The sequence below is a fragment of the Strongylocentrotus purpuratus genome, unplaced genomic scaffold (genome assembly GCF_000002235.5).
Source record: "Strongylocentrotus purpuratus isolate Spur 01 unplaced genomic scaffold, Spur_5.0 spur5_scaffold_2, whole genome shotgun sequence".
NCBI classification, from domain to species: domain Eukaryota; kingdom Metazoa; phylum Echinodermata; class Echinoidea; order Camarodonta; family Strongylocentrotidae; genus Strongylocentrotus; species Strongylocentrotus purpuratus.
Window position 1 is genome coordinate 34407808 of NW_022145605.1, and position 19738 is coordinate 34427545.

A 19738-nucleotide genomic window follows, 5' to 3' on the forward strand; every position below is an offset into this window, starting at 1 on the left:
GCCACCTGATTATTTCTATCATTTTGTGAATTTCAGATACCATTACTTGACAGAATAAGGCTGTAGTTAACTTGTCCCATGTTTACTCAAATTATTGTTCCTACTTTTGTTTTGGAGAACCTACAGAGGACATATTGTTTTCATTGATGAATTCGTATTTGCATAAACATTGGAACTATTTTACGTTAAGCCTTGTATAGTTTAAACAACAACATCAACAGCAAAAAAAAAAATGAATACTGGTTCGTTAATATATAAATAGATAAATAAATAGAAAAAATGAATAAATAAATAGATTAAAAAAACAATATATTTAAAGAGAAATCAAATGAAACTGGCAAATGAATAAACATACAAACAAACAGATATAAATAATAAATAAATGAATAAAAAATGAAAAGATATGTACACCTGGGCAAAATATGTAGATATTTCCATCATTGCCCTTTGTTGTTGATATGAAATTGACATCCTTACCATTTTACTTTTTCTGATGAAAAAAAGGGTTACGGTAATATTTTCATGAATTTAAATGCATCACTAAACATTTGAAACTTACACCCAAAAGAAAAACTAATGTCTTCAATTCAAAAGAAATATTCCTCCTTTGTTTATATTTGTTTTAGCCTATATTCTGTAAAGCTCATTGACAAAAGTGGCTATAATTTATATCATGTGTTTGAAGTCAGAAGGGCTTTCCTTCCCTGTAAACTGATACAAGTCCACGCCCTTTTGGCTGCAAACAGACAATATCATTTTAAGTAGAAATCGTTGATATAGCGGTGTTATTTTCTCATTTATTTACTCTCCATGTAACACTTCTTTTATCTTTTAGATAAAAAACCAACAAAGATAAGTAGCACCTTTAATTATCTGAATGCCCAAAGACCCTCAGAAACCATACATATTAATCCCCTATCTCATACTTGACCCTAGTTTTTGTCAACATGTTTTTGACTGCTTCTAGGCTGTACTTCATCAGAAGTCACGAGGGATTTGAAATCTTCCGAAATCAATATTTTGATTTATGATTTCTTTTTTGATTTACGATCATCACCATTATTTGATTTTGATATGTTTTCATACAGAGTTTCTTGGCTAAAGGGTATACGTGATAAATGTGTATGTTTAGTGTTTAGAATTCTTTGGTTGTAGTACTTTGAAGTCTATAAAGTAAAAGAGGCAGAAAATTTTGACATTTATCGCAAAATGTCACATTTTTACATAGTTTGAGATGGCCACTAAGAAATAATCAAATAAATAAATGATAAATAAAAATGGTGTTTGGATATATGTTGGCCTATTATTTGAAAGGTTATTCTCTATAATTATATCTCTCTCTTTCTTGAAATTGTTGAAATGATTATTTCTGAAGAAAAAAAAAAGAAAAAATATGTGAATGAACCTTATTTGGAAGAAAAGAGGAAGGAAAGAGAAAAGAAAACAGTTTGAAATAGAAAGCCAAAATTGAAAGCTAAAAATACATGCATTGGTAGAGAAATGGATGGCCCTCAAAGAATCAATTTAGACTTTGAAGCATGTCTCTGGCAATGATTTAACAGTAAAATCCTCATTCTCTTTGCATGGCGAAACCCTGTAGAAAGCACAAAATAACTCTCCCCAGACCGACTCATAAATCATCTTGGAGCTTTGTGCAGTTGCTAGGGATAAACTCTGTGATAAATCCAGGGGAAACCGACTTCCATCTTCCCGTTCAGCCGCTTGTCGCTTTTGCTTCGTTGGCTCGTCGGGCAAACCCAGATCTTCCCCGTTTTTCCAATTTCCACATGAAAATCAATATTTGATGCAGGGATTTTAACTCTTATTAATGCACTTCAATTCCTGTAGATTTTGAGATTCGCTTTGACTGACTGAATTTTGTTTATGGTGTATTTCTGCAACAGTTTCTCAGAATATTTTTGTGTAAGGGTTTAAAACTAATCTTGAGCTCTGGTATGGAAATCGTATGTTGGAGAGAACATGGCTATAATTCATTCTGAATTTGATTGTTTGAACCAGTAAAATATTAAAAAACTCACAACAACTTGCTGGAAATCATCTTCAATAAAAACCACAACTTTCATTTGCACATAGTTTACCTATGTTAAGCACATGGTGTTTGGCCCACTTACCTTGATTTTCGTTATTTTTCTATACTCATTAATCAGCCCCTATACATTTTCTACAAAAATCGTTTGGCATACATATATGAGTGTGTGCTCATTGCAATGACATTGTTTTCAATGTTTATATTGTCCTGCATTCAAGGTGCTGATAATAAACCAAGATAAAGGACAGAAATTCAAGGATATATCAACAGAGGGGAAATACAGAGAGAGGGAGGAAGGGGAAGGCAGTATTTGCAAATCTGTCTAGACGAGAGGTTTGGCTCCCCTTTCAGACTTGTGAAATGACACCCCTTTCAGACTTGTGAAATTTATTTTGTTTATATACCAGAACCATATAACTTCACAATATAAATATTTGTAAACAATTCAGCGTTTAGTGAAACAGATGTTTGAGCGTCGGTTGGAACGAAAACTTGATAGAATCGAATCAGGATCTTGTTCTCGTCTGAACGCTGCACCATACAAAAACCATATAACTAGGCAGGGCTTATCGTGAGTGTGAATTGATGATTCAATGGCTGTTGTGTCAACAGACCTCTTCAAAACTAGTTTCATTCTACACTGTTTTAAATTGTAAACACAATACTTTTTCCACATGTGTAAACACAACACTTTTCCATGCGTGTATATCTCTTTTGCTACACGATAATTCTTCTTGTTTTGAAACGTAGGAATGCATTCCCTCCCACCAGCCTCCCACCCTCCCAATTCTCTGTGAGGTCCAAATTTTCCTTGTGTTCTGTTAATCTCACATTCATATTCCCCATATTTTTCAATTAGCTAAGTGATCATGAAATGTGGCCTTTATGCATTGATGAGTGAAAGGGGCATGTTTTGTAATGAGATTCTATCCGCCATTGGTGCTTTGGTGCATTCAATATTTAATGAGTTCATCTCCTAAATCACACTGGCCTGATAATTCATGTTCTTTTTCTTCCTTCCTTCCTCTTGGATTTTATCATAAATTAAAGCTTTTGTTGTAGTCTGCAATGTATGACCCTGAGTGTAATTATTGAATACAAGTAGATAGTGATTATCAGTGTAATTATTGTGTACCTGAATTTTCATAAAATCAGGGAATACCCACCTTTATCAGTGTACTGAAAGTAATATCGTCTTCATATAAACGGGAATGCAAGCCTTGCAATTGGTGTTGCACTGACATTACGCTAGGCATTAACATATTCTGATTTCCAGACGTAATGTTCCCATGCTTCATCGATTCCTCCAAGCATAATGTATTTTCAACACATCTCAGTCCCTGATATCCTTGGAGGCCAGATACCCTTTTTTCTCTTTCTTCAGCCCCCTCTCTGTCTTTCTCCCTATCTCTCTCTCTCTCTCTCTCTCTATCTATCTTTCTCACTCTGTCTCTTTCTCCCTTCTCTCTTTTTCTCTCTTCCCACTCTTCCCACTCTTTTCTCTCTCACTGCTCTCTTCTCTCTCCCTTCTCTCTCTCCTTTCTCTTTCTCTTTCTCTTCTCTCTTTATCTCTCTTCTCTTCTCTCTTTATCTCTCTTCTCTCCCTCTTTCTCTTTTTGCTCTCTCTCTTTCTCTCTCTCTCCCTCACCTTCTCTTTTCCCTCCCCCTCCTCTGTGTATATCTGTCTTCTTCTTGTTCATCTCTCTCTCCCCCTGTCGTGCGCAGAGATCATTGTGTTTTGTGCAGAGCACCTAGGCATGAATTTCATGCCTGGTAAGTCGGCGGTATAATTGTATGTGCATCGCGACTCTTCGCCCGTGATGCATTAAAGAGCTTGCTTGCTGAGGCCGAGTGGAGGAGGGATATGGTGGTGCGGCCATGCATGCGTAATAACGTCTTATAGCCCTCCGCTGACAGACCCATTCAATCATGTTGGTTATAACGCCTCTGACTTACCAAACATCCAAATTGATGCCTGCTGAACGCATCTTCCAGGGAGAAGTCTATGATAGTGGAAAGCCCCCCCCCCCCCTCCTTCTCTCTAGTTATATATATATCTCCTTCTTTCTCCCTCTCTCTTTCTCTCTCTCTTTCTCTCCCTCTTATTATTTATATTATTAAAAAAGTAGCACGAATTAGAGCAATTTTTTGTGCGATAAAGATTGAGTATCGACTGCATCTATAAGCAGGGTAGCACGGTGGCTTGTCGTAAGGTGATGAATACTCATTAAAATATAATGACAGTCATTTTAATTATTCAGTGGCTGTGTGACGCTTCTTCTTTTTTTGGTAGTACTTCAAGGCGATAGAAATGACCCAGGATGATAAGCAAAGGAAATGGATAAAGATAGAGGGATGGGAGGGAAGTGCTGGGAGGGAGAAATGATATATATAGGTGTGAAGCTTCCTAAAATATAAGTTTTTTTGTGTGTCGGTGTGCCCTTTGAAAAGACGGAAGCAAAAAAAGGAGGGAAAAAACCCTGACCTGTGTGGCTGTATGACACTCACAATTGGCCGTTCTGATGGTAATCAATTTGATCAAACAGATGACTCGTGCTGTCATCACTAAAAGTAAAAGTGGCCAGAAATGTCAAATTCTTGTCTTTGCTACCACACATTTTCAATATTTTTAAAACCACCTGTCTACAAAGATAGCTTTCCTTTGAGCCATCATTTCTCTTGAGCAGTCTTTATGTTTTTAATCTAATTTTCTTTATCATTGGTTAAACCATCTAATATAGTCATCAGCCCTATATAATTTCCTTGACTAATTTGTATTTACGGGATCAACTGTTACTTAGTAATGGTGTAACCTGCCATACAGTCTGGCCTCTTTTCATTCCAGTGATCTTCATTGAAAGCTTGATTGAACTATTTTGATTTACCCGTTTTAAAACCGTTTTACCTGCCTATGGAGATCCGTTACGACGTTTCATTCGATCTCTTGGGTGGCCTTAATACACAGTTTACATGGTACAAAGCTCTGTTCAGACAGACCATGGATTTGTGGTAGGGTCCATGGTCAGACATATGGGGTGAACCGTGTCATTTTCTAAAAAATAATTATGTAAGTGTAATACATATCCATTTCAGTGTCTCATAACAAAGCTGATCAAATAGGTGTGCAACCTTTTATTGTGCGCAGTTGCTGTTCATTTACATGTTCACCTCTTCATATCTTTATTGTTGTTGTGATATTTAAATTAAGATGTTTGCTTCCTTTCCTTTGTTCTTCTTAAAGGGAGTTATTTGACGTTAAGTGATGGTTACCTGACAGGAATCATATTTGTAGCAGTTTTACCTGCCTAAAACTAACAATGAAGCCCTGTATTGTTTTATTTCAACAGTTTTACATACAGCTTCAAGTGTACAAGCTTTGTCACAATTTAACCTTAATGTTTCTCTTCTCCTTGCAGGGAGTTACCTAACGGATGGCTACCTGACGGGCGGAATCCGCATGCTCTATCCCAGCTGCTATGTGTTGGTACCTCAGAGTGAGTTCTCCCATCATCATGCTATGGCTGTCCAGGCAGGGGGCTACATCCCGCCCCCTTCCATGGGGCTGGGGCATGGCAAGATCAATGGACCTGCTACACCAGGTGAGTAACGCAACTTGTATTCATACTTTCATCGCCAAAACGACTTTAAACAACTTGTACACTATAGCATCAAAAGTACATGTGCAGGATGATACTGTAAAGCCAAAACATCTCGGCAAGAAACTTCTTCTAATTTGGTATTCTGCCAGTTCCATTAACGGCAAAGTTACCATCAATGTTAAGTTTTGTGCAATAGGGCACAGGGCAGCATTTCAAAACGGGCTTGAATACAAGTTCACCGACATCCCATTGAAACACCAGACTTGTATTAGAATTAACATGTGTTTCAGTGAGATGTCGGTGAACTTATACTTAAGGCGGTTTGTGAAACCATGCCCAGACTGACAACAGACTGAACAGAATTTTTTTATTACCATGAATGACCAATAATAGATCATGTTCGGGTTGGTTAGTTTGGAGTGATTGAGCATTGTTACACTGTACCTTCAATCTGAATGAAGACAATCTCAAATCACCGTCTTCAAGAGTTCTCCTGTTTACATCTGTACAGGAAACATGTGTTTATTCTTACTACCAGTAATGTCATTCAATTGTAACATAATATGTTTAAGAATAATCATTGTATATATCACATTGACCAGTCATTTGGAAGTAAAAGACAAAAGCAAAGATGGGCTTTAAAGCCCGTCTGCGCTAGTTTGACCAGGGGATTAGACCTCCCTGCAAGGTCACTGGCAGGTGGTTATCTCATCAAATTAGCTCTCAATTAAATAAGAAAAAGGGGATCATGGGGGACTAACAGGCACCGCTTAAGCATTGTTTGCGATATAGAGGGCGCAAGCAGCTTAAAGTAATGCAGTGGGGCTTTAAAATTCGCTACATGGGTGGACGAAGGATGGTGATTGACATATCACAAGTTTGTCCTTATCTGGAAAGGAGTGATGATGATGTCCTAATGTGTTGACCTCTGCCATGCTCGAAACTTGCGAGGTGGTGGCATCTTCAAGAACGTAGGCCACTCGGTTCAAACAAGAATATCGTCTGTTTGCAGCAAGGAGGCTATTAGCTCAGAAATAATGCTTTTCTGACTCTGAACAGGAAATAAGCCAGGCATAGACGGTAACATTATGAAATTGAGATAATTCTTAGTAACGGTTAGTTGAAAATATAATACCATAACATGAATAAGAATTGTAGATTTGAAGATTGTAGATTGTAGATTATCTACTGATTATAATTGCACCCAAGGCGCATTAAACAATAACAAATTATAATAAAACAAAAATTCATGTGAATTTTATTGAGGAAGTTATAAAATTTTACAATGTATGGTTCATGTTTCCGTGATTAGAAAATTTGTATAAAGAGTAAAATTCATTTTTGTTTGTTTTAATTTCTACTTTTGGTTTGTTTAGCCACTCAATGATAAATTCTTCTTCCGATATATCTATACTATCATATCTGACAATTCATTCCTTGTAATTGAGGGTGGCCTTAAATTAAACGCTATAATTCCAGGTAAAGTATTTTTGCTGGTTGATTTTACACATTCTAGCTGTACACAAATTATTTTTTCTCCAAGTGATTGATACAAATTGAATATATTGTAAAGATTCTTATAATGGTGTGATGTCATGTCTAATTATGATGTATCTGTGCTTAGAGTACCGGTATATAATATGGCATATGCCAAGATAATTTCCAGGCCGAGTTCAAACAGCAATACAACATTATAAATATGCATTGTACAACTCCATTGTCTTTCCCGATTAAGTGTCTGTATCCTTGTGAATCCACAAATGTATAGAAAGCATTTAACACTTTCTACACATCTGTGCATTCACATACTCAGCTCATGTTGCTCACTCATTCAATGTCATTGTCATGGAGAGGATATAGTGTGTTCAGGCTCGTTTCTAAAATTAGAACTCAAGGTGAAGGTTAGCTTATCGATGGACAAATAGAACGTAATTGGGTTCTTTCATCGGAAAATCCAAATGATCCATTATCATTCACAGTGCATGCACCTCCATACCTCATCTGGGAGGTGATGATTTAGATATCGATCGTTCGGGGTGGGGGAAATATTCCAATGCTCGTGCAACTCGACCATGAATAAATCGCCAATGTGTTCATGAAGATTTATCGCTACCAGGATCACATGCAAATTAGATTGGTATGCAGATGATATTGCTCTTCACTCCGTAAGAGATTGATTGTGTAAATTGACCTGGTAAATGCAATTTCTGTTTGAGCTGCTTTACACTGGAAGCGAAAACCGCTGGTTTTTCTCGTTTTTATATATCTTTTATTCTATTTTGTTGATGGTTTATATGAAAAAAATGAAAAAATGAATATGAATTCAAATTGATCAAATACTGCCAGTAAATTCAAGAAGGTACCACATTTACCTGTATAACCTTATTTTGAGGTAGCACAGACATATTTAAATTGCTTTGTATGTATGGCAGATACATCAATGTAATATTCCACTGCCATGGCCTCTTCAATTTCTTAGAAATTCATTGATTAGAATCTAATTCTTCATGAATAAGTTGTATGCGGTATAGACTGTTGCATCGTAAAATATGAAATGTGCCTCTGGGAGGTTATTCTTAATATGTTTCCCATTTTAAAATGAGTTGAGTGCCAATTCTATTAAAGTGAGGTTATATTGATAGTAGTGATAAAGGGTTCATAGTCATTTGGTCTATAACTAGTTCATCTACTACCCAATTGGTCTACACCCAGCCAGTCTCCTATCCACATGGTCTCATAATCATTTTGTCTACTAATCATTTGGTCTAATGACCGTTTAGGCTAATAGTCATTTGGTCTAATCTCCAATAAGTGTACTACCCATTTGGTCTACATGTATAACATTTTCCTGGATAATGCTGTTTTTGAACATGCATAAACTTGAGGTTTGCAATGCGATACCATTTCTAAGCGATTACAAATCAATATTTTAAACAAAGAATATTGATAATCCATGAAATACTGATGAAGGATTTTTTTACTTGAATGAATGTTAAATAGATTGCTTTTTTTGCATCAATGATTAAAGAGTTCAGACTTTTATACTGATTTATTTTTAATACCATAGCATTGAATAAAAAAAGAGACACCAAACGGAAAATCAATGTAAATTTTCTGGACAATTTAACTAAATCTTATCCAAAACAGTTGGGTTTTTCTACAGTTTACAAATAAATGAGTACTGTCTCGTAATTCATTGTCAAACAAATAGTGGGTTTATGCAGAATTCTGGAACTAAAGTTTCTCTCGACAGCTCAAAGCTTTTCCAGAGGCTTGCCAGACATATCAACATACAATGCATGAAAAGTGGATTCCACCTAATGAAATGCTATTATGCATAGCAGGTGAATTAAAACTTGTCGATTACCAAGGGTTCCGGGGAGAAAAATGCATAAATTGAAATGCACTAATACCCTACAGGTCTATTCCACATGTAGCCTTTGAGTCCATTGCCTTTCTATTCTAAAACTTACTGATGAACAAGTGAAACTAGACTTCCTCGAAATGTCTTTGTAATTGACCACTTTCTTAAGGATCCTGTTAATAGCAAACTGCATGCACGTCAATCTGAATTGCGAGTGAGCACCACAAGCCATGTTCACACGGATCCGCCATAGCTTTAAACTTTAAGTTTGCGAAACCTTGAAGTTATAAACAATGATCCACTAACGACGATGAGGGTTCACAAAGGACCGAAACAACAAGTATTCAAAGTTAACTACAACTTACAAGCCATGGAAAGTAATCATTCTACAAGCTTGCGCATCCTCAAAGTTCATTGCCTCCGACTGGCACATTTATAACTCAGTGTGAGAACCCTTGTGCTTGTAGTCATCCTGCTAACCTTAAGATCTGTCGTGATTTACTACTTCCAGTTTACTTGAAGTTTCACTGTCCCTAATCACAAGATAACTTCAAATGATACTGTGTAATAATTCTTCTTTAATATTTCTGGAATAACTACGCACATATATTCCCTTTAATTTGTTCTTTCGTAAGATTTAATTCGTTCCATCGCAAATTTCCCCTTCTTTATGTAATTTGCCACATATCTTTGATAAAAAATTTAAAAATAATATCATTTAAGGTTTGTTTCATTATAATCATCTACATAAACTTTTCGTATTATTAAATACTGCTTGGTCGATATAACAATATGAATGAATTTGAAATTTATTGTTGGAATATGTTTTCATTTGGTAATAATATTCTGACCCATGACAAAGTATTACAATTATTATATCATTGTTTAATGATCGTTTATCAAATTCTAATTTTTATGTCTTATGTTTAAAACCACAACCTAAAATTAAAGCTAACAGGCAGCCGTGTGAACCTCGCTATTGCAATTCAATTTAAAATAACCATGTGCTAAGAATCGTGTACTTTAAACAGGATAATAATAGTACATTATGATGAGTTTAACAGTGAAAGTAGAAGGAAGCAATTTATCATGAGACTTTGTGGTTTCACTCGACATTGACGGTATTACACCTACGTACGACCGTGTAGGGTACTCAACGTATGTTCCTGAGCATATGTTGAGAACTATGACGGGAATATGATAGATCAGATCCCCAAAGTTAGGCTTACCAACATTCGATTCAAATTTTATTGTCCAATTATTGGAAATTTGTTTCCTTTGCATGTCGATAAAGAATTACAGATTATTAAACATCAACAAGATACAAATGGATACAGAATAATACAATTGATTTGAACATAAATAACACAAAATGCAGACTAAAATTCATAATTCAGACCAAGTAATCAAATTCAATTCATATCTGTTACTCTTGCATTGATGAATGATGATGATAATATTGAATGTTTATACGGTGCTCTTATCCACCACCATCACCACGAATACATAAAATGATTGAAATCAAACTATGAATATAATTGAGAATTCACCAAGGATGCTGATATAAATCTCAGAGATTAATATTATTCAAAGACTGTATAATAGCATACATGTATTGAGTGATGCAACATTAGCTGTGGGACATTTGCTCTTGGCTTTACGTTGTCAGATATAATGTTTGGGCTTTGGTTGTGATTGGGTCAAGGCTAGATTTAGGGTCAGGGTTAGGTATGGTGTTGAATCTAGGGTTCAAAGTTCAAAGTTCAAAGTTCAAAGTTCAAACTTGACCATGGAGCGATAAGCCAGTTAATAGTTGCAGTCTGAGCATGAGCAGATAAAAGTCATTGCAGACCAAATTGTGAAATACATAGAGACAAAACACTGGATACCCACTCATGAAAGTTATGTAATCATTATTCATTTATGCACAAGCAGTGCACTCCATGATACACAGGTGGAAGTATTCTTTGAAAAGGAAAAAACCAGGGCTATTTATGTAGCACCTCCATGGCTGTAGGAGTGATTATTTCAAAATGTACAAAGTGGGACCTCTCCATGTTTTGAAGATCTGTGGATATTCGGGGTCATTTGGGACATGTGCTAATCGTGAACTGGTATATTAGTACCACACCATCAAATACAGTGGCATGTGCATTGCCTGTACCAGCATCATGTACAAAAATTATAATTTATGTATCTTAATGCCACTGCTAGTGAAAGATTAATGGAGGCGAGACAATTAAAGAGTTCACTGTCCATATGTTGGATAAAAGTTCAAGAACCAATTTGCCTCACCATACATGTAGGGCAAGAAAGTGATGCCTAATCGGTGACCATTGGTCCCCCATCCTCCATGATCCTCTTTTTCTAATGTTAATTAAGAGCTGATTCGATGAGATAACCACCTGTCAGTGACCTTACAGGGTGGACTAATTCCTCCTGTAAATTAGTACAGTTGGGCTTTAAAGGTTATCAAAACATCAAATTCTGTAAAAATGATATATGTAAAGGAATATTGGAGGCATGTTCTTCAGGGTTTATTAATGTATGAAATGTGTACGAAATGAAGATGGCTACAGCATGGTACCTTTTCCCCTTAAAATTGGATAAAAATATTGAGGGTCTATCTGTACCAGGTCCATGTTTAGATTTTTAAATTTTGAGGGATTCAGCATGTCATTTCAGGGGCCTTTGCATACCTTGAAATTTAATATGCTAATTCTCTTTTTTGTTGTTGCTCTCTTTACTTTTATTATTGTATTTTGTTGCTTTTACAATTCAATTATACAGGCTAACTGTCTTTCTTCTCTTTTCTACAGGATTGTCATCTGTTGCCCTCACCCCTCCGACCTCCCCTCCCGACCAGCAGCTCCCGCCCGGAGATGGATCAGGAGCCCTCTACACGGGAGGCTCCACCCTGGATCCCAGCCTGGGAGACGACGGAGACGACTCCTGCACCGGAGCCCTCATCCACAAGGTCACCTCCAAGGTGTGGTCCCAGTGGCTGACGGAGACCGCACCTCCCACGCCCCCTAGCGGTGGTGCTGGTGGTGGTGGTACCCTGCCTAATGGCTCCATGGCTTCTACTCCGGGTACCATCACCAATACAAGTGGTAATACTGGAACAATGAGGTGAGTATCATTTTATCTACATTTGCCACTCTCGACCCAGGTGAAGGGTGAAGTAAATGGATATATATGGTAGAGAGAAATTCAGCCTTTTGTTAATGGAAAAGTGCTTTATGAGTCCATGCATTATTATTATTAGTAGTAGTAGTAGTGGTAGTGGTAGTAGTAGAAGTAGTATTAAATAGTAGTAATAAGTAAAAGTAGTCTTGGTAGTTATAGTAATAATGGTAGTGATAGTGGTAGTACAAGAACAGTAAATTCAATTTAGCTATCTCATTATGGCGGCCTCACACCATACAATTTTACTCACACTGTATTATGTTATACCATAAATGAATCAGGCATTATTTACATAACACAGTGTAAAGTACATGTACATTTAACCATCAATTAACGTCACAAGTATGCTTTGTAGGTTACAGTTCAGTCTGTAAAAAGTGTGTGAAAATTTCACACTTCGCAATTTGCTGTGTGTAGGGTGTAACCGAAGTGGCCTTCAGAGAAAACTGACAACCTGTCATTGAGTTCTGCAGAATGATGCACAGTTTTCAGCTATCTTGGAAATCAAGGAAAAATCTGGGAAATGAGTTTCCCTTTTCCCAGTCAGGGAATATGAAATATATCCCCAAATCAGGGGAAATTCAAAAACTTTTGAGTCAACTTTGTTTGGATACCATGAGTGCATTAGCATTGCCTTTAACTCCTGGGATTTTCTAACCATGAGCTAGACTTAAAGTTTATGGACTCTATACCATCATTGCATAAGGAAAAAAAAAATGAGAATTATTTTTCAAACACCATAAATACCATCATTGCATAAGAAACAATAAGAAATATTTTTCAAATACCATAATTGCATAAGAAACAACAATGAGAAGTATTCTTAAAATACCATTACTGCATAAGAAACAACAATGAGAAGTATTTTTCAAATACCATAATTGCATAAGAAACAATGATAAGAAGGATTCTTCAAATACCATCATTACATAAGAAACAACAATGAGAAGGATTCTTCAAATACTATTATTGCATAAGAAACATTGATAAGAATTATCCTTCAATTACTGTTGCTGCATATTGATTTTAATCTCATTTCTCCTATCATCATTATCCATCAGTAGCCAGCAGTCGTCACTTGAACCTTGCAGTATTAGTACGGAAGATAACAACTCAAGCTTGGAGACCAAGCCATCCTTGGTGCCCCCGCCCCAACCCTCCCCTACGGCCAACCAGATCACCTGGCAGTTCCACGACCCTTCCTCGAAGACGGATTGCGCTTGCTCAAGGTGAGATATCTGCAATATACTGCAAACTCTTCGATAATCAAAAGACCCGTTTGTAGATAGCTTGTGGTTTAAATGTTTCATCCATTGAAAGCTGTGTTAATAATAATAATAATAATAATAATATTCTGTGTTTATATAGCGCTCAATACATCGATCCAGCGATGGGCCTAAGTGCTTTACAGACATATAAATAAATAACCTTCACCCTCATAGTCTTGTTTTATTCAAAGATTCTCACAATGATAATTTGATTAAATATTGTATAGATCTAGAGTTGATAAACCATATATTTTCCATGTGTGAATAGGGGGTTTAATCAATGGCAATATGAGGCTATCATGTAAAGAGAGAGAGAGAGAGAGAGAGAGATTGGATAGGAGGAAACCCACAGACCTCAATGTTTAGATCCCATAGAGTGAGTGGTAACAAACCACAAAAGCACAGACGGCATTTCCACGCACCTGCATGAGGACGGTTATATAAATTATGGTGAAGAGGATTCGTTTGCTGAGTACTTTTTGTCGGGTCTGGTTTGTTTAATTGAATATGATGCTTTTATATTAAAAGTAAAGTAGACGGTCAATGAGAATTAAAAGTATGGCAGATAATTTATCACTAGAAACCAGGGAGCTTGCAGATGACATTCCATTTGTGTAAGTTTTAGGTGAGCTGTGAATCGGACAATCAAAAATTGACACAAATAAAAGCACCTCTCGGGATCTAAGATATACGAGGATACCAGGATATATTGTGGCCATGTGGTTTAAGGCTCTTGACTGGAGATGCGAAGGTCGAGGGTTCGAATCCAGACACAGCACTAATATCCTTTGGCAAGATATTAACCTGCACTTGCAACTCTCCACCCAGGTCTTAAATGGGTGCCCGGTAGGATGCGACCGTCATTGTTGGTCAAACAGTTTTTGAGTGTCAAGTAATGCCTGGCTGGAATGCTCCCCAGGGAGTGGAGAGTGTATACACAGTGTGTGCGGAAAAGCACTGAATCCCATGACCGGGGTAATAGTATATCTGTAAAGCGCTATTAAGCGCTATTTAAAAGCAGAATATTATTTTTATTATGACCTCACATCAGGGACCGAGCCTGTGTAAGCAGACTATGTCCTATAACTAATGAACACATTTTCAGTGCAATTGTTTCTCGATCAGAAGAGTTTAATTGATTTTAGACATGAATGGATTTCACACCATTTTGAAAGGGTGGTGATTCTGACGCTGATAGTTTTGATCCTTTGCTTAGAAACATTCAGGGCAATGATACATTATTGATTTAAAAACACTGGAATATCAACCCACTTTCAGAATGAAAAGCCTAATGTACGATTGCATCTTTCTAACAAGCCATAGCTGCATTTTTCATCTCCACAGTTTTCAAAGAGTTCTCTTACTACAAAAGTGGGGCAGTATTTTACCATTTTAAAATATGATAATGATAATAATCATTAGTTTGAATGATTCCAAGCAGGGAATTTAGATATGCAATGATACATTACATCAATATCTAAAATCAATAAGCGTTTAGCTTTACAAAAGTAAACAAACCAAAATTATGTTATCATTTTGTAGAAGGACACTGCCAAAATGATTCAATATCGTTACCTTTCAAAATGTCAAAGTTTTGACGGGGGACTCATGTGTTGAGGAAGTTGTAGATGCTCCCAAGGAATTGGTGGTTAAACTACAGCTCCAGATATCAACATGATTTCCTATATATCGTGTCGTTCTGTCGATGACCATAAATAACTGCGTACAGAGGGAGCGCTCTGGAAGGCAGCTTAAAATGCCTTATCTCACACCTCAATCTCCCCAAATCAAAAACAGCTGTTTCCTACGCTTATTTCCTGCCTGCACGGACAGCACTCACCGCCCGCCGCTGCCATAGACATGCAGTATAAGCATAGTCTTGAGGCACAGGCTCTAATTGGACAGCTAACCGCAATCCCTAATGATAATAATACAGTCAAACCTGTCTATAGCGACCGCCCAAGGGAAACTCAAAAAGTGGTCTTTGTAGACAGGTGGTCTTTGAAGACAGGTTCCTTTAGTGTATGTACAAGGAGAAATGAGAAATGAGAAACGATATGCAAGGGAAACAAAAAATGCGGTCTTTGTAGACAGGTGGTCACTAAAGCAGGTTTGACTGTATTTATCTGGACTTATAAAGCGCTTAATGCAGAATACCGCTTGACAGATGTCATTACCCCGGTCATCAAATTCATTCACGCATAATATGCATGTTCTCCACTCCCTGGGGAGTATTCCTACCTTATGGTCAGTGTTAGGGCACAGGCAATTACTAACACAAATGCTTTCGTCATCCTTACTGGGTCCCCATTTCTGTCTTGGGTATTAAATGGCAAATGTAGATTAATGCCCTGCCAAAGGACGAAAGTGCCGTGTCGGGAATCAAACCCTTTTTCTTTGAATTTCAAGTCAAGTGCTTAAACCACTCGACTACCACACTTCTACTCGAGAAGCCTTGAGTCGAGCCTACCTCTGTCAGTCTCTACAGTACAGAGCCCTATGTCGAGCGAGCAGTAGACTAGACCGTGTACTCTGAATAATCTTGCAGTGCGGACACCCTGTCACGACTGATGAGGGTTTGTGCCTGCAGGCTTCAGTATTCATAGGTCCTAAAGGTGTTTGGAAGGTGTCGAGCTGGGGGGTGTTTCACAAAGATTCTAAGTCGAACTTAACTCTAAGTTGGACTTAAAAAGTATGGAGAGCCATTTGTAGCCTTAAAATGAAATTTATTCAAAAGGGAAAATTGAAGTATTTTAGACTTTTTTTATAAATTCCACATCAAGAACATGAAATCTCCTTGACTATAGAAAATATGAATAATTTGTATCAACATTTTATGCCTTTTGAAATAACTGTTACAAAACATTTTCATAGATGCTAACGGCTTTCCATAATTGTTAAGTCCAACTGAGAGATAAGTTCAACTTAGGATCTTTGTGAAACACCCCCCTGAGAATCATGTGTCATCATCTTGTTTTTGAGTGCCGCGATGAGGTGCCAGTTAGTCAACTGGCCATAAGATCACATCCTTATGGATATGCAGCAAATACGTAAATAAATATGGGTTGGTTGCATCTTCCTTGAGTACTTCTTTCTTCTGTTCCCCGCTATGTAGATTATCTCAATCATAACCTGTGCATACTGAGGATGTATTTGATTAACCTCATGGATAGACGGGGTAGACCTCATTTTAACGAGTAGGAAATATTTGATCACTTACTCAAATGACATGGATTGGATATTGTGTGGTTTAATGGTGTATCTTCATTTTTCTTGCAATCTGATTTCCCTTTAATATAATTAATGTATTTTTTTAAAGGATAATAATAATAATAATAATAGCCTAATAGTCCACTCCAAATTTTATTAAACCGAAACAGAAATTCTTTTTGCCCAATTGATCGTGAGCCCGGCAGCCGCTGAGCAGCGCCAGATCGACGTTGCTCTATCCCTTATTGTTGAACGCCAAACAAGGTAGCAACAACTCCCATCTTTTAACGTCTTTTGGTATGATGCGGCCGGGGTTCGAACCCACGACCTCCCGGTTGTGAGGCGGACACTCTACTGACTGAGCCCACACTCCAGTATTGACATTTTTTTTTCTTTTCCTTTTCTTATCCTTTGCCCTTTTGTATTATTGCATATTTCTGAAATGAAAATCAATTATGCACTGATATATCTACTTCAAATTGCGATCTGGTTGCTTCAAAATACTGAATATGTTCATGTAGTATTTTGGATATGATAATATAGCATTTAGTAGCTCATCAGGCTATATCCCAAAATATGGTATGTTTTGTCAGAGTGACATCTGGATGTGATGGTTGCTATGGGTGATATTATGTGGTAAACGATGTTTGGATGAACAGCATTATTCCTGTGCGATCACTATATTTTAATGGTAGATCATTGAAAAGAAATGAATACTAGAGTAGCATAGTGTCTTGGGGTTAGAGTGATGAATGGGACCTTTTGTGTGAGTACATGCACTGTGTTGACATTGTGCAAATACATAGGACAAAAACATATGCGTACATGTATGTAGGTACTTGTATGTGAATGTTAAACTCTCTAACGGTACTAAGTGATAGACGGTTAAACATCCTCTTTGTTTGAGTGCTTTGTTCATCAAATGTTTTTCAAAAAGATGAGAGTTCATGGAGTATACACACACGTACACACACTGTGATGCTCCGTGGCCTTCAGCACCTGCCCCGGGTTATTGTCTAGACTCACAGGGGGGAAGTACCTCTTGAATGTGAATTACACTCCCACATGTCTTTTATGAAAGTGAAAAGATATAGATGTCTAGACCTTCATGTACTGTACATGTATTAGGGGAAGTACCCCTTTTTTGTTGTAAATTACACCCAAATATCTGTTATGAAAGTGAAAACGAGAATTCCACCCCAATGTCTTTTATGAAAGTGAAAAAAGATGGACCAACGAAAGAGCTGGGTAAAACGAGTAGGTATGGAGATTGATAAAAATCAGGAGCATAAAGAGATGTGTTTCGGTTTATTTTTATTCATAAGTGTAAGATGGTAGATTGACATGCTTTTGTAACTTTTATTTTGGTGCATACAGTGTTTTGGTTATGGAGCTCTAGTTTCAAGGAAAAATTGTGATTTTTCTTTTTCTTGTTGAAGGGTGGGGGGGGGGGGGGGCGGCGAGGAATATATAATTTTCTTTTTTTCCAAAGCAAAATTTGTTCTCTGTTCCTATGCAGTGTTGTCACTGTTTTTAATTTATCTTAGGATCATTATCGGGAAGACATCATGGCAGTTTTCTTTAGAATTCAGTTCTTCAAAACACAAAGAAGAAAAGATAACAAAATCTGATTTACACACTTGAGATCCCTGGTTATCCTGTCGGCAATCCTAGCCATTTGCACTTTGGATTCAGTTACAGGGAAAAGACCACTCAATACCCTCGGAATCAAATTTTATGCTTCCATCAAATATTGATACAGCTTTCTCATAATATTTCCGGGAACAAGCATTTAGTGTTCATTTTCGTAACACAAGTTTGTATCTCCAAAGCCATGTGGCCTTATCTTGTCGATAGGGATATTTGTTACAAGTATACTTTTTATTACGACACCTTGAACTTATGACTGTAGTCGCTCTAATTGGATATTATAGACCAATGTATTCATATTGATAAAAAATAATAGTCACATTTGTATAGTGCTTGATGCTACGTTTCCAAGCCCTTTACATTGTAATTATGATTATTATTACCGCGGTTATTTGGTTCAATTGCTTATCAACATATAATAGTGTACATGTACATGCTCTGCTATCCGTGGAGTATTCAAGCCAGGCACCATATTACAAGCGCACAAATGCCAATCTAACCATAATAATATTCACACCCATTTAACACCTGGGTGGAGAGTAGCAAAGGTAGATAACTCTCTTGCCAAAGGACATGAGTGCCACTGCAGGACTTGAACCACAAACCATGTGATCCACAGTCAGGTGATCCACAGTCAGGTGACATATTCACCAGACACTGAGACCTCTACGGAATATAGTCAATTTATAAATACATTCATAAATGAGTGGAAAGATCTTCTATTTTTGTTTTGTTATTATTGTTTTCTTTTGAGCTAGATTGGTAGGCTGTGTTTATCTATTTGTTTGCTTTTAGTGTATAATTATAAGCAGTATTTTTGAAAGGCAACTACTAAATTCTGAATCAATTACCTGGATTTGCAGGTGTTATTGATAACTTGAAGGAAATCTTTGAAAGTATCATGTATGAAGTTTTTAGCCAATTCCAGATACAAACGCGTGGGTGACTCGCACTCCGTTAATTGCAATATTATCGGTATGTGATGCTTCATAGCTCTTCAGTCAATGCTCTTTATTGGTTATGAGCTGCTGATATGAGGCATGAAATCTGAATGTATCATGCTCACTTGCTCTTTCTCTCTCTTTCTCTATCTATCTCTCTCTCTCTTTCTTTCTGTATCTATTCTCTCTCTCTCTCTCTCTCTCTCTCACCCTCTCTCTCTCTCTTACCCTCTGTCTCTCAGTTTCTCCCCTTCACTCTCTCCCTCTCACTCGCTCGGTCTGTCTCTTTCTCTGTCTCTGTCACCCCTCACTCTCTATCTCTTTCGCTCTCTCCCTCTCCCCCTCACTTGCTCAGTCTATCTCTCTGTCTCCCTCTCTCTCTCTCTCTCTCTTTCTCTTCTCTCTCTCTCTCTCTTCCTCTCTCTCTCACTCTTTTCTCCCTCTCTCAATCTCTCTCTCTCTCTCTC

At 37.2% G+C, this 19738-nt stretch overlaps 1 protein-coding gene across 4 annotated transcripts in view; it reads left to right on the forward strand.

Moving 5' to 3' along the window:
- LOC575450 (mediator of RNA polymerase II transcription subunit 13) overlaps positions 1-19738 on the forward strand; it is a 95945-nt gene that overhangs the window by 34956 nt on the left and 41251 nt on the right. For 3 of the 4 annotated variants that reach the window (XM_030992272.1, XM_030992273.1, XM_030992275.1), the window contains exons 7-9: positions 5467-5649; positions 11833-12145; positions 13264-13431. In XM_030992272.1, coding sequence (XP_030848132.1) covers positions 5467-5649; positions 11833-12145; positions 13264-13431 — 664 coding nt within the window. The remainder of the gene's footprint in view (positions 1-5466; positions 5650-11832; positions 12146-13263; positions 13432-19738) is intronic. The other variant, XM_030992274.1, reaches the window with a different exon arrangement.